The sequence below is a fragment of the Callionymus lyra genome, chromosome 1 (assembly GCF_982586985.1).
Source record: "Callionymus lyra chromosome 1, fCalLyr1.hap1.1, whole genome shotgun sequence".
In the NCBI taxonomy this organism is placed as follows: Eukaryota; Metazoa; Chordata; class Actinopteri; order Syngnathiformes; family Callionymidae; genus Callionymus; species Callionymus lyra.
The window spans coordinates 36,717,961-36,734,564 of record NC_141818.1 but is presented as its reverse complement, the minus strand read 5'-3'; the positions used below and the strand labels follow the sequence as shown (position 1 = coordinate 36,734,564).

General features: G+C 36.2%; 1 protein-coding gene across 3 annotated transcripts; it reads left to right on the top strand.

The window, feature by feature from the left end:
* The first annotated feature begins 22 nt into the window (after window positions 1-22).
* Window positions 23-14,851, top strand: nherf2 (NHERF family PDZ scaffold protein 2). 3 transcript variants are annotated; one of them, XR_015713221.1, is made up of 7 exons: window positions 23-645; window positions 3,328-3,627; window positions 11,249-11,440; window positions 13,091-13,244; window positions 13,312-13,529; window positions 14,105-14,163; window positions 14,418-14,518. XR_015713221.1 is itself a non-coding variant. In XM_087805685.1 (6 exons), exons 1-6 carry the CDS (start codon window positions 439-441, stop codon window positions 14,583-14,585), a joined length of 1,233 nt encoding a protein of 410 aa, XP_087661811.1. In that variant the 5' UTR covers window positions 23-438; the 3' UTR covers window positions 14,586-14,851. The 3 variants fall into 3 exon arrangements, 2 of the variants coding, with proteins under 2 accessions (XP_087661811.1, XP_087661799.1); XM_087805685.1 differs by lacking the exon at window positions 14,105-14,163 and having other exon boundaries at window positions 11,255-11,440; window positions 14,418-14,851; XM_087805673.1 differs by lacking the exon at window positions 14,105-14,163 and having other exon boundaries at window positions 14,418-14,851.
* Window positions 14,852-16,604: the final 1,753 nt, after the last annotated feature.

Here is a 16,604-nt window from a genome sequence, read left to right as displayed (position 1 = left end):
GACACCCGCGTGAGAACGCGCGCTTGAGTGTTGTTTTCCACCAGCAGGGTGCGTCATCACTTTCTACTCCACTTTCTCAGCGAGTCTCTCGGAAGGTCACACCGCAGCAGGAGAGCAGAGTCACAGGAACAGCTTTTTCTAATCTCTTGGATTAAATCCGATGGAAGATTCCCGACGTGTTCCTGTCGCGCTTTTACGCACGGATTTCCACGTCTCTTAATTTTTTTTCCCCTAAAGCTGGATTCAACTTTTTTTTTTTAGCATCAAACTCAATTTTTTTTATTTTTTCCTCTCCAATGATGATCCTGAGGAGAAACGATGGTGGTTCTGGTGCGTGTGAAGTGCGTGTTTGGGTCGAGAAACACGCGTCACCTCAGTGATCTGGAGCGTCTTTTCTCCTGAGACTCTCTCACCTGCTGACATTGACTTTTCCGCGACATGGAAAACGTGCTCAGACCCAGGGTGTGTTTCCTCACCAAGGTGGCGATGGGTTATGGGTTCCACCTGCACGGCGAGCGCAACAGAGGCGGACAGTTCATCCGAAAAGTGGAGCCCGGTTCCCCGGCGGACCTGGCCGGACTGAGACCCGGAGACCGAGTGGTGGAGGTGAACGGGGAAAACGTGGAGAATGTGAGCCACCAGCAGGTCAGTCGTTTATTTATTTTTTTGGACGAAATTAAAAGCTTCTCAGAGGCAGCAACGGGTTTTTTTTTTTTTACCTGTTGAACCACTTTTCCTGTTGCCCGGGGTGCCGGACTGACACGGAGGGAAAACCTGATATGGGTCAATCTGAGCCTGGTGTCATGAGAAACCTTCTCTCGTCATATGCTGTCAAAATCACCGGTTCAGAGATGGCCCTCCCTCTAGGCGAACTAAGCTGCTACAAAATACTAGTTCAAATACTCTCCCCCTAAAAAGACCGAAAAAAAGGGGGAAAATTTCACAATTTTAACCAAAAAAACGCAAAAACTAAAGTTAAGTAAGTCATTTTTATTTGTAGAGTGCTTTTCCAGACCAGGGTCACAAAGCGCTTAAACAATCAAAACAATATTCAATAAAGTATATATTTTAAAGATCAAGATAAAACTGATAACACAACAGGAGTTCCAGAAAATCAAGGAAAATCCTGCACGAATAAAAACGTCTCAAGATGTTTCTTGAAGAAGTCAGTAGATCCATCAAGTGCAAAGAGAGAGGAAGATCGTTCCAAAGATAAGGAGCAACAGCCTGGAAGGATTTCTCTCCTCTGGTCCTGAACCGTGTGCGAGGAACCATCAGTAGATTCTGATCCACAGACCTCAGAGCCCGAGCTGGTGTAATAAACTGTGACCATCGTTGTTTTTATTGGCAAAGATTCTGGTGTGGCAGAATTTACAAACCGCATGAATCTCGATTTAGTCGTCGTAGCTTTCATTTGTTTTGAAACGAACATAATATTTAAAAGCTGCTGGAGTCGACTGTATCCTCTCGTCCTCGGTCATCGCTGTTATCTCGCCGGGTTTCCCTGTTGTTGCTCCTAAGCTTTGGAATGATCTTCTTCTCTCTCTGTGTTTGATGATCTATTGACTCCTTCAAGAAACATCTTAAGACATTTTTATTTGTTCAGGCTTTTCCTTGTTTTTCTGGAACTCCTGTGTTGTTCTCAGTATTATCTTGACTTTTTTATTATATATTTTATTGAGTATTGTTTTAATAGTTTGCGCTTTGTGACTCTGGTCTGGAAAAGCGCTCTATAAATATAAATTACTTACATTGACCTACCTACCTACATACTGACTTCATTTAGCTGTGAGGAACCTAATGAGTGCTGCCATCTAATGGCCAGATGTTTAATTGCAAGATATTAACATGTTGTAAGTATTTGCATGTTAATTGTAATTAAAAAACGTTTTTTTTTGTTGTTTCATTATAAATAAAAAAAAGTATAATGAAAAAAATGAAATATGATTTAAAAGCCTAAAATAAAATGAAAAATATTCGAAATCACTACAGTTCGGTGACGTGAATAATAAACAATATTTAAGTGTACCAATATTTCCTTACACTCCTATGAAGTATTAACTGTATTTTTCATCCTCTTTTACTGGAGATTTTCTCGTTCCGGTGCAACTTGTGTGAGTTTTTGCCAAAAACCTTCAAAATTGAGTGACCACTCAGAATTTGGTCACCCTAGATAATCTTGATAATGATCAGTTAAACATTCGGGAAGAAAGTAATTTGTAATAGCCAGACTTTGTAAGCCTACGGTATAGTAAGGAATAAAAAAAACTTGAACTTATCATTTATATTTTTAATGAGAATACATATTTTAAAGTAAAGTGTTGTGTTTTGGCAAGAATCTGTCAATCTGTCGTATCACGATACAGGAGCAACAATACTATGAGCAACAATAATATAAGGATATATTAGGAAAACTGTCTTAACATAGTAAACAAGTGTTGTTACATGTCTTAACATAGTAAACAAGTGTTGTTACATGTCTTAAAATAGTAAACAAGTGTTGTTACATGTCTTAACATAGTAAACAAGTGTTGTTACATGTCTTAACATAGTAAACAAGTTTTGTTACATGTCTTAACATAGTAAACAAGTGTTGTTACATGTCTTAACATAGTAAACAAGTGTTGTTACATGTCTTAAAATAGTAAACAAGTTTTTGTTACATGTCTTAACATAGTAAACAAGTGTTGTTACATGTCTTAACATAGTAAACAAGTGTTGTTACATGTCTTAAAATAGTAAACAAGTGTTGTTACATGTCTTAACATAGTAAACAAGTGTTGTTACATGTCTTAACATAGTAAACAAGTGTTGTTACATGTCTTGACATAGTAAACAAGTGTTGTTACATGTCTTAACATCCGGGTACTGAATACAAACAAAGATCTACATTTGTATGGTGACCAATGACAACAAATCTCCTCCACATCTACACTGTGTGTCTGTTGTGAAAGACAATAAAGGTTTATGAAACTAAATCCCGTTTAAAAGACAAGAAATACAATAGAAAACAGTGAATATTTGAATGTTAACTGTTATTTAAAAGAAAACAATACAGTGCTGTTTATTTTCTATACAATATTTTAGTGTATCAATGTTTTCTTACACCTATAGTATATTATCAAATGTGGTCAATATCATTAACTTATTATTCTTAACCATTGTGTTATCTCAGGGTCAATGTGACCCGAGCGACCCTCCCTGCCTTCCATAAATACATATGCCGTAGCGGAGGTCGTTCACCTTGAACCAGAGTCAACCCTAAAATGTAGTTTTGTATTTAAAATGACATAGTTTGACATATTTTGACACATTTTTTTTGCCCAGGTTGTGTGTCTCATCTGTGAAGTCGCTCACCGCACCAGGCTGCTGGTGGTGGACAGAGAGACGGACGAGTACCTGCACAGCTGTGGCCTCGCCTGCACTGAAGACCTGGCCATAGAGATGGGGAACCTCTCCCCCCGTCCATCGCCCGCACACACCCCCTCTGCGACCCCTCTGCCCAGGGGGACCTCGCCACTCAACCCGGGGCCGAGTCCCTTCTTCACAGCTGTAGACGTTGTCTCGAGCGCACAAGCAAGAAGCCTGAGGTCGTCCGTGACGTCCAGCACCACCACCGACCCGGAGGTGACTTGTTTCTTCTGCAATTAGTTTTGTAGTCTATGTCAGTGTCGTCAGAATAATACGATCGAAAAATTGATTTTTTTTTTAACTCACAAAACAAAATACACATAGTTTAATAGTCTATATCGATAAATCAAAAATGAACTTTCAAATTTCAATAGTTTTTGATACATAGACTTTTAAATTGGATATAAAAATGTTGGCACTGCTTTATAAACATTTTTATGTTTAATTTAAAAGGCTGAGAATAAAAAATAAATGAGTTTTGAATTTTTGGAATGATAATATTGAACAAAAAATAAATCACATTTTTTAATTCAATCATTGAACTGCTGTGTTAGCTCAGGGTCAATGTGACCCGAAAACAAATGTGTTTGGGGTATCCTTTGTGTTTTGTCTGGGTCCGGGTGAACATATGTTGTTCACCTTGACCCAGAGATGACAAAAGGGATAAAAAAAAATAAAAAAAATTGAACCTTTCAATATAAAAATTATATAAATTAAATTACTCGAAAATAAATCCAATAAAATCTGAAATTTATAATATCACTGATATACTTCTATACAGGTCAGTCACTAACATGGATGAAAGTAGCATAACGTTTTTTAAAAATGGGCAGAATTGATACAAATATTTGTTGATCTCAACACTCAGCTGTTCTACAAACAAACACATTTTGAATTTTTACTTTAAAGTTCTCCAGGAACTGCACGTCATAATCTCCACATATCATGATATCAAAATATCGAGAAACTAAATTGAAGACTATTTCTATAAATAAAATGTTGCCCTCTTTTAGCAATTAGCATTTCCTAGCCTTTTGACCTTCAAAAGAAGTTTACACCAGGGGTCTCAAACCTGCGTCCAATAACACAATATTCTGTGGTCCTGCATTTATTGTCTACGTTGCAGACACTTCCATTTTTGTCTAGATGGTTAGTAATGATGATCATAACATCTAATGTTATTATTTATATAGCATTGATTGTATAGTCAAGATAGAACCGTCACATGGAATTAGACGAAAATGGCCCAAATACACCTGTAATTAATTACATTAAAGTGAGTCATTTACATTTAGAGTCCATGTAGAGCCACTGTTAAAATGCAACCAGATTAGATTAGATTATATTAGATAGACTTTATTAATCCCTCTGGAGATCTCCCTCGGGAAACAGTGACACATGTGTCTGTAGTACCCAAACTCTTAAGGTACAATATCCAAATCACAGATTTGACTTTGAAGAAAAACCTTCAGAGCTCAGAGAACCCGAGGGATTCGCTGGACAATCTTATTTTGCTTGACCTTTGACCTGTTCGAAACAACCTGTTTTCACCGTTGCGACTTGATTGATGGCAGGAACTGGTTTTTCTTTGTTGCCAGAAACAAACGACTACTCAGGTACAACAAGTCCTCTTTGTGCGGTTAAAAATAAACCCTGAACCTTTAAATCCGGTTACATTTTAAACCCCATGAATTAATACATAGGTTCGACTGACACCGCTTGAGCTCAATACTGTCGACGTTATTTCAAACGCCAAAAAAAGTGATGAGAGACACAGATAAAATAAGGGCAATCTTTTTGGGGTACAACAATTTAACTTATTAAATTGTGTTTTAATCGTCGGCTTGACCGAAACGCTCAACCATCTCTGTCCTCGTTTTCCAACTCCTGAACCCACTGCAGATCATCTTTCAGCCACCACAGTAGCGGGGAAGGTGCGGTGATGTAAACTGAGTATTGTTGTCGAGGAAAGCAGCGTCTTTGTGCGAAAATGAGGCGGTAACACGCCTCACGCATTTATCCCAAGAATTCTTCTCACAGCTTCCCAAAAACATCCGCCATGAAAGGCCGATCACATGACGGCTCTTTCAGACGCTCCAGATATGGTTGGTGTCGTTGAACGCGGCACAGCTGGTGAGAATCAAATGGTCGCGCGATAAAGATCTGCATCATGTTTCATCGGGAGAAGAATGCAGTGCCCACGCCAGGCCTGGATGTGGCGCTCTAACGTGCTCACAACTATAGAAGGCGACGATTGGAAGCATCTCAGTGCCATAGGAAAAAATATAGTAATTTAGTTTCATTTTTTTTTTTAAAGCATTTACTGTAGTAAAGTAATTTAAATTTGATAATTTTGATATTATTATAAGAACTATTTATTATTACAGAGTTTATTATTCTAATGACAAAAAATCAAAAATAACATTTCTAAATTCAATTTTTTTTAAATTCAATATAAATGGAGTGGTGTGGCCGCCAGACCGTACCAACAGAGCACCGAGCTACTCGATCAAACTTTTCAGCCAATCCCGCGGCTCTCAGACGAACATGTGACGAGGCAGAAACACTAATCAATATATTATGATGGATTAGAAAGATTTCAACTATTTTTGCAAATCATTTTTACAGCTCGGTGAGACTTTTAAAAAGCTCAATTGGTTTGGTCTGGAAATATGGCACTTGTGTAAAGACATATTTAAATTCATTTAAAAGGCTACAAATTGAATTAAAATGTATTTTTATTTTTATATTGGAATTAAAATATCGGTCTCTGTGTGTGAAACAAATGCATTCATTTTAGATTATTTTTTAATTTGATTATTCAACAAAGAAGCTTTTAAATATATAAATAATTTAATTCAATTATTCCAAAACAATGATTCAAAGATTAAGAAACAACATTTCAATTAACTGACTATATACTGTCACACTAGGAGCTACTAGTAACCCTGATACAATCACAACATCATCAGCGGTACATGTGTTCTTAATGAGGCTACATTTTATCCTCCTTTAGTGACTCATTGAAAGAAGGTCTTAACCGTCTGGGATCAAGTGGAGGTTTGAAAAGGATCAGGTTCTGAGATCATATCATGATGGACGTCTAGACGTTCATGGACACACGCATGTGCTCCACCGTCTCACGACACATGAACGTGTTGATAATGTCCCTGGTCCAGGATCTGCTGCAGCAGAGTTGAGTGTTTTGCCTTCAAACATAGACCTCAGTCGTCCAGACCTGAGGCACCGTCGACGTCCAACTGTCTGAAGCCGCGAGAAGCGTAAATACAGGCCTCGGATCAGTCACATGTTGTGATGTAATAAAAAAAAAACTAGAAACGCAATAATAACACAGATTAGCAAAAGATAAGAAACTGGAAATAAGTATTACCATACATGGGGAACTATATGATGTTTTGCGATATATCGTGATACTGTAGTAACAAGGATATATTCGTAGTATTGTCGAGTACTTGACTCTGGTGTTGCAGAATTTACAGACCACATGACTCTTGACGAAGTCGTAACTGCTTTCATTTGTTTTGAAACAAAAATATGTCCAAACATCAGCTTTAAAAAACTACTCGACTGTATCCTCTCGTCCTCAGTCATTGCTGGGATCTTCGACTAGAAACACATGACAAGGGAAAAAGCGGAAGAAACTTTAGTTCATGAAGATACTTTTACAGACATATGTTCTTTTTTCAATTAATCATGATTAAATAGCGTTCATTTCTTTCTATTCCAGGCCAGTGGACATTTTCTTTTTTTATACATTAACATTAATTGTGATTAAATATCATTAATTTCTCAAAATCCTCTAAATCATATTTTATTTTATATAAACATACACAGTATAAAAGAGAAAAATGTTCTTTATGTGTTTTTCAGTGGGTGTGTTGATTATATTCAATTTTTTATTGTATACTATATGATGTATTGCGATATATCGTGATACTGTAGTAACAAGGATGTATTTGTAGTATTGTCGAGTACTTGACTCTGGTGTTGCAGAATCTACAGACCACATGACTCTTGATGAAGTCGTAACTGCTTTCATTTATTTTGAAACCGTAATTTGTCCAAACATCAGATTTAAAAAACGACTTGACTGTATCCTCTCGTCCTCAGTCATTGCTGGGATCTTCGACTAGAAACGCATGACAAGAGAAAAAGCAGAAGAACATTTAGTTCATGAAGATACTTTCACAGACACCTGTTTGTGCTTCAATTAATCATGATTATATATAGTTCATTATTTTCTATTTCAGGCCAGTGGTCATTTTCTTTTTTTATACATTAACATTAATCGTGATTAAATATCATTAATTTCTCAAAATCCTTTAAATCACATTTTATTTTATATAAACATACACAGTAAAAAAAAAGAGAAAAATGTTTCTTTATTTGTTTTTCAGTGGGTGTGTCGATTATATTCAAATTCTTAATTGTATACTATATGATGTATTGCGATATATTGGGATACTGTAGTAACAAAGATTTATTTGTAGTATTGTCGAGTACTTGACTCTGGTGTTGAATTTACAGACCACATGACTCTTTACGAAGTCATAACTGCTTTCATTTGTTTAGAAACCAAAATATGTCCAAACATCAGCTTTAAAAAGCTGCTGGAGTCGACTGTATCCTCTCGTCCTCAGTCATTCCCAGGATATTGTGGGATTATATCTTTAGTTGAATGATAATATTGAATAATTCAGAAAGTCAAAGTAAATACAAATACACAAAGAGCATGTGTTTAAATGAACCATTTTAAATGAGCCAATTGTTCACGAGTGATGGTATAAATGTGTGTTTTCTCAAATGAACATCGAAGACGCGTGAGAACAAAAATGTTCACGACATGGAAATGTTTGACCGACGTCAACGTCCTGGTTCAGGAAATCCCAGACGTGACTTCTGAGTCGAGTGACGCTGTTGTGGCAGCAGAGACCCTCATGAACTGAGTTGTGTAACTACTGCTGTGGATCATAGCGACGCACAATATATGTTGTGCTTGTTGATATGTGCGTGACTTTGTATGTGTGCGTGTGTCCTTTTGTGTGTATGTAGGTATGTATGTGTGCATCAGTATGTTCTTGTGTTAGTGTGAGTACATGTGTATGTGTGCGTGTGTCATTTTGTGTGTATGTATGTGTGCATCAGTTTGTTCTTGTGTTAGTGTGAGTACATGTGTATGTGTGCCTCTTTTTTGGTGTGTGTGAATGTGTTTGTGTACGTCAGCGTTTGCTTGTGTATTTTATGTGTCCTTTTGCGTATTTCGGTGTGTATCATTTGAGTGTGTACTTGAGTGCATGTATATTCGTTTTTATGCATCAGTTCATACTCATGTGTGTAGATGTTTTTGCGTGAATTAGTGTGTGCTTTTGTGTGTGTGTGTGTAGATGTGTTTGTGTGTATCAGTGTGTGCTTGTGTGTGTGTATCAGTGTGTGCTTGTGTGTGTGTGTGGATGTGTTTGTGTGTATCAGTGTGTGCTTGTATGTGTGTATCAATGTGTGCTTGTGTGTGTGTAGATGTGTTTGTGTGTATCAGTGTGTGCTTGTTTGAGTGTAGATGTGTTTATGTGTATCAGTGTGTGTGTGTGTGTGTGTGTAGATGTGTTTGTGTGTATCAGTTCATGCTTGTTTGTGTGAAGATATGTTTGTGTGAGTAAGTGTGTGCTTGTGTTTGTAGATGTGTTTGTGTGCATCAGAATGTGCTTATGTGTGTTTAGATGTGTTTGTGTGCATTAGTGTGCGCTTGTGTATTTGTTAATATGTGTTTGTATGCATCAGTGTGTGCTTGTGTGTGTGTGTGTAGATGTGTTTGTGTGCATCAGTGTGTGCTTGTGTGTGTGGATGTGTTTGTGTGCATCAGTGTGTGCTTGTGTGTGTGTGTAGATGTGTTTGTGTGCATCAGTGTGTGCTTGTGTAGTTAATATGTGTGTGTGTGCTTGTGTAGTTGTTAATATGTGTTTGTGTGCATCAGTGTGTGCTTGTGTGTGTGTGTGGATGTGTTTGTGTGCATCAGTGTGTGCTTGTGTAGTTAATATGTGTATGTGTGCATGAGTGTGTGCTTGTGTAGTTGTTAATATGTGTTTAAGTGCATGAGTGTGTGCTTGTGTTTGTGTTCTGTTTAAAAGTGTGTATATATGTGTTCATGCTTTTGTGTCTGTAGATGTGTTCATGAGTGAAGGTGTGTGTATAGTTGTGTGTACGTGCGTGCCAGGGCTTGTGCGTGCTGGCATGTGTTTGTGGGAATCTGTGCCTGAAAACTTGTTGCACTGCTGGTGATGCAAAAAGGGCAGACGACCAGCAGCTGATTGTCGACATGTATACACAAACACACACTCACACACACTCGCACACAAATGTGTGTATTTAAAAGTCAGGACCTCGACTGGCAACGTGTCGTGCAGTTCTTGGCTTCATCAGGACGCATCGGCCTGATCCACTTAGTGAGCTCAAGTCTGTGACCTCTGGTGTGGAACAATCATCTGACCACCCTTCACTCCACTTCACTCATTTTAATGGGACACCCTGGACAGGAGGACAACCACTCATGGTTGTGCAAGAAAGAAGAAGATCCTACTTTGTCGTTCTTGACCCATTTACTGGTTGTGTAGTCATTGTTCACGTTTGACAATGACGTACTAGAAACACAAGAGAAACATTAGTTCATGAAGATACTTTCACACACACCTGTTCGTGTTTCAATTAATCATGATTATATATAGTTCATTTTTTATATGTTTCAGGCCAGTGGTCATTTCCTTTTTTTTATATATTTACATAATTCATGATTAAATATCATTAATTTCCCCAAATCCTTTAAATCACATTTTATTTTAAATAAAAATTCACAGTAAAAAAAGAGAAAAATGTTCTTTGTGTTTTTCAGTGGGTGTGTCGATTATATTAAATTTTTTACTAAACCTTTACTGGGTTAATTTCGATTAATTAATTAACTAATCTTTCATTTTAATCTCCTGTCATTCCAAATAAATCAGAGTCAAAAAGATGGAGCATCAATATGTTTATGCATCAGTGGTCATGTTGAGCTTATTCAAGTTAATTGATTAAAAGTGATTAATTATCATTCATTGCTTGTCTATTTTAATCATGTTTTATTTTCTGTGAATAAAACGGCCTTAATATAAAAATAAATATCTATTTTATTTGCACCTGCTGGTGTCTTCTATAAAAATAAAATGTTCATCAGATTAATAACATTTACATACATTTTCTTTAATAGTCATTTTAATGTTGTTGTTTTTTTTGTAATGTTAAATCATATTTCATGTTGCGTAAAAACACTTAATACAGAAAGTAAAAAGTTTTATATGCATGTCGATTAAAACATGTCATTATTACCGGTATAATGTGGATTCATTTTAATACATCTGGATTATATATCACATAATTTTTTTTATCTATTTTAATTTCATATCATTTGAATAAACACGCATAATCAAATGAAGATAATATATTGTATATGTATATTCAGCTCTGTTTACCGTATTCAATTCAACTGATTCTGACTAAAATGTCATTGAATTTTAGTTTATTTTAGTCATTTTATTTTGAAAGAACAACTTGATTCAAGAAAGAAAGAAATATATGTGTCTTGATTTTTCAAAACATATTTCTTTGATTAACTAAAGGGTTATTGTGGATTAATTTCGATACATTTTGACTGTTATATCATTGATTTTTAAATGTTGTTTAACCATATTTTATTTTGAATTAAAAAGGACTTTATTTACGTATGAATAAACCTGTTTTTTTATTTATACTTTTATTCTTTTGACAGACCTAGTTTGATCTCTTGTGTCAGTTGCAGGTGGAGCCGTCGCCAGAACCTTCCGAGGAGACCCTTCCTCGCCTCTGTCACCTGGTGAAGGTAGAAGACGGCTACGGGTTCAACCTGCACAACAACAAGAGCAGAGGTGGACAGTTCGTGCGATCTGTGGATCCCGGATCCCCCGCCGAGCTCTCGGACCTCAGGCTGGGCGACCGGCTGGTGGAGGTCAGAATCTAAATCATTCCCAGAGATTGTTAAATCCAACGAAAAAGACGCAGAAGTTGCACACGAGGGTTTTTTTTCTCTTTCTTGTCGCACACTTTAGACTTTGGGAAAGTTTGAATCACGGATTAGCCCAAGTTCACCCGGTGCTTCCAGATTTAACTGAGGTGACACAGTTGTGATGTCAGAGATTTAGATTCACCGTCTGCATTGTCACGCTCGGATGATGAAACGTGACTCCATCTATGAAGCCAAAAAAACAAATCAATCAAAATAAAAAATCAAGTAAAATGTGAATAAAACGTAAATAATCTTTATTTAAATGTTAGGAATTGTTCTTCTAACGGGTTAATGTAGGATGCTATTTTATTGCTACTTACAGACATATAAAACAAAAATAATAATGAAGTAAAAAAGATAATTTAAAGTAACCAGATATAAACTTATCAGTTATTCTAGGGCCGTGTATTGCATGGCCAACGGATGGATGGATGGAGGGATGGAGGGATGGATGCCTGGTCTCGAAAAGCGCTATATAAACAAATATTACTTACTTACTTACTTATGGATATTTTAATTCACTCCTGCCCGCAAACTCAGAATTAAACAGCCTACGAGGAATGAATGAGTCCCTGAGTCTATTAGTGTTGCATCATGGGAGGAGCATTCGTGCATTGCATGATGACGAAGACGATGCATTTTTTTTGCATTTAAAAAAATGTTTTGATTAACAAATGAAAAATATAATTAATCTAAATCTGTTCTAACTTTCTGTATACAGTCGAATTATTAGTATTATAACTACTACAGTGATAACATTAAAATAATAATTCTTAATATTGTTGTTGTGTTGGGAGAAATGACTGCATTTTACAAATCAAATACGTGACATTTTTTATGGTTGAAAACAAAAGGAAGTTAAAACATTTTACACAAATATTGATGTAAAAGTTTTTTTTAGTTTTGTATTTTTAATATAGGTTAGTAGATCTAAAGGGGAATAAATAAAAGTCATGTGACTTTAATAAACTATTAGGAGAAAATAAAGAGATACTTTTTTACTTTACTACAAAATCTATTATTTCGCATTTTGTATAGAGTCTTAATAGTTATTATTATAATTAAATCCAGAGCGATATAATATTAATAATTGGTAATATTGTAGTTGTTTTTTAGATAAAAAGATACATAGGTACTGATACCATATATTTTGATTGCCTGTGTGTATATGTAAATGTTAATTTTAAAAATTAAACCGCTAAACTGCTTTTTTAATTATTTATTTTTTTAAATCGCTGAATATCGATACAGTCTCACGAATAAAAACATCCGTGATATATTCATGTATTGATCTTAAACCTCTGGTTATTAGTTGAATAAATAAACAATTTACTATCTTGTCCTTCCTAGACTTACTAGGTTAAGTAAATATAATTTTAAACAGATAATAAGCAGCACAAGTACATTTTATATAAAGCACTATCTTGCTAGATATCAGTGTTCAGACATTCATATTGTATAATGACTTTTAAAAAACCTTCGAGCAGCATCTTACTAAAGTAACTTTAGGGGATTTCTTGGACACTTAAACACAGAATACTTTGTAAAAGAGTCTCTCGTTACACTTTGATGTCCTACTTCCTTCTGTGTCAGGTGAACGGAGTGAATATCGAGGGCCTGAGGCACTCCCAGGTGGTGGCGCTGATCCGAGCGGAATTGAAGGAAGTGCGCCTCCTAGTGGTGGACAAGGAAACCGACGAGGTGTTCCAGAGACTGGGGGTCACTCCCACCTCCGCCCACGTCAAAGGTCACTCAAATCCCCTCATGATTCCATTTTTTTTTTTATTGACGATATGTCCGTCTTTTTCCCACAGATACGTTCGTGGACGAGTCGGGCCGGGAGAGGGTCTACCTGACCCCGACCCACGGGCCCTCGCCGCCCTCCACGCACACGCCCGTCATTCACGTCACGCTGACGGACACGCAGACCAAGACGTCGCCCAAATCGCGAGCCAACGGAAGCTCGGCGTCGTATTCGTCCAGGAGCTCCACGACCCACTCGGAGGTCAGCAGCTCGGACATGAGCATCCAGGTGAGAAGATCAGCAGGAGAGCTGGAGGTCTTTCAAGAGGCCTTCTTAAAATGAGATAATGTGGCGGGAATACTGGTTATTATTGAGTATTATTTGGACGTTTTTAGTCGTTATTGTCAATATAAATCAATCAACAAGTGGAAACATTGTTGGGAACTAGTACATGAATCATTTAATATGATATAAAACACATTTTAGCGCAAGAATGATGATTCTTTAATATATAAATTTGGTGAAAATGTGTTCAAACTATGTATTTTTTTCCCCGCATATACAGTCTAATAATGCCTTAATCACTTGATCCACTTATGGAATGAAAACTGTGTTTATTTCGAATTTGTTTTGTATAAATATATCCTTTTTAATTCTCAACGTAAAAAAAATGTGCTTAACTTTTTTGGAATTTAAAACAGTTATTAGTCATAATTAAAGTTAAACTAATGTGTGTGTATTAAATAGATGTTGGACTCTATTGTTCTCATCAGTGTCTGTTTGTACAAAAACTCTCTTTTCATTGAAATATTTACATTAGAAAAGGATCTTAAGCCCCGCCCACTGACAACACTTTTTTCTAGATATGAAATCATGTTGAGCATAACCGCGCCCACTCTGCTGGGATTGGTCAACCATTGAGGTTCGTCACTGCACATCATCAATTTAATTAGTCTTCACCTCCAAGGGACTCATTGTACAAACAAAGTGGGGTGTGATTACAGTTGGTTGGGGGAGTGATTGACAGTAAACAGTCAAATATTACCAAGGTCAAAGTTCATTGGTCATAAAACCACAAATCTTGTTTTTCAATCAGGTGTTGCTTGAAAATGATTGTGGAAAAAAGAGGTCCAGTTGTGTGTTGGATATAAACTCTACATGTTAACTGTCCCAAAGGTCCTGGACGAGGACGACAGACGAGTTTCGGATCCTTTCACGGACAGCGGGCTGAGGTTGAGTCCAACTGCTGCCGAGGCCAAACAAAAAGTCCATGCGAACCGTATGAACAAGAGAGCGCCCCCCATGGACTGGAGTCAGAAGTACAAGATCTTCAGCAACTTCTGAATTTGTCGAGATAAGAAGTGAATGCCAGCAGCCATAAAAAAAAACGTGTATATAAGCTCTTGTGCACAAATGTAGTCAAAGATTTGAAGTTATATTTCGGTTAATCACTTTATTTTTGTAGAAGAGTTAGTGCATTTTAAGTTACTCAAATATGATTTACTCATAAGTTGTAATGAATGCACAAAATATGTATATACCATTGTGTAATATATATATATAAACATATATGGACATGTCATTACTTGATTCCACTTAAATAAAATACTTCACTGTGTGATTTTGTACTTTTCTAAAATAATCAAACATGAAATTGTGTCCGTTAGTCGTAGTTAAACGGCTCTTAAATGGGGAGGAAGTTGCTGAAGAAAAATGGAGAAGTTTTATTGCAGGTATTTTGTATTTTTTATTGATCCTTGACAGTTTATATAACAAGTAAAAAGGTTTCACGGTAGGCTTCGAGCTAACAGCAACAATATCATGCGATTGATCAAAAATCAATGGAGGAGGAAAAGAACTTTGCGATTCACTTTTTTTATATTCAGGATACACAGTAGGTTGTCGGTACGATTCTTCCCCAAATGATAACCAGGATGTACTTTCAAGAACCTGCAATCGTCGCAGACAGAACAGCTTAAAAACTAGAAATACAACATTGCTCTTTATTACCGTCACAGTTTTGGTCAATTGCTGACATTTGCTAACTTTTTTTTTTTTTTAAAGCAGCTACTCTTAATATTTTTAGCTCTAACTTTTTTAATGTTTCACCATTTAACATAAATGTGACCATCAGGCAGTTTCCTGAAGAAGTTAGTTTTAATCAGATTTTGGAATTTTTAAAAACAACATGGAAAGCTCTACTCTGACCCTTAAATTAATCTCTGTATTTTATCAGTTTCAACAACATTTTAAATAAATAGATGTATTATTTTACGCATTATTTTAGTTTTAAAAAAATGAAGTAATCCATCTTAAGATTGACCAAATCCATACACATGATGTATTTTTAAATGTGTATTGCTTATGCCCTGCTATAAAAAAGGCGCTTTACAAATAATTATTACTTACTTAAAAAATGTGGTATCGCAAGGTCATACTTTAACCTATAGGTGTCGCCATTTCTTCTCTTAACACAAGGTTACGCAACACATCTGACGGAATAATAAATGCGGTGTATTTTTATTATCGCTGTAAAAAAACGCTTCATTAAAGCGAAAGAATGTTTAGAAAAGTGTTCCATATATAGTAACTACTGACAAACCAAACAAGGAATGAGAAAGATAAAGTAACTGCAGAAGCAAGAGTGGAATAATTGAAGAGAATTGTACTAATATTAATTGTATCATGTCAGTCAAAACATAGACATTTAAAAAGAGAGCAAAGTGATGATGTCATGTTGCTACAGACGTCTATGAACAGCTTGTGTTGTAGCTCCGTGTGAAAGTCATCAAAGCATCTCCTCTTAAAATTATTTTTACATTTGTAGACCGATGGAGCAAATCTAAAAACACCACCATCTGAAAACCTCAATGACTCAAAAATAAACAAGAAGCTTGTTTTTTTTTTTTAGTTTTCTGACACATTCAAATATAGCAACAACTCACACATTCATTAAAAACACGGCTATGAAGCATGCAACCAAAGCAAACTGCTACACCTCCGTTGTGCGCACGGCAAAAAAAAAGCAAGCCAAAAATTCCCAAAGCAAAAAAGACACTTACTCATGCAGTTAGAAAGAAACCACACACTCGCACAAACAACCAACATCAGCAAAAGGTTAGTCGTTGTAAAAGTGCGGATTAGTCGCAGTTTCACAAAAAGTGTATTTTATTTGCCGGTCGAAGACACTTAATTTCACAGTGCAACACAGTCTTACAACACAGACGTCGGGAGGGTCTAGACAAGTACGACGGCCAGATCCAAATAAAAAGTTTCCCTACGTTAAAAAAAAAAAGCAAAATAAAAACTTTCAAAAAGTGAAATTCAACAGTCACTGGAAATAAAAGGAAATTTGCAGAATTT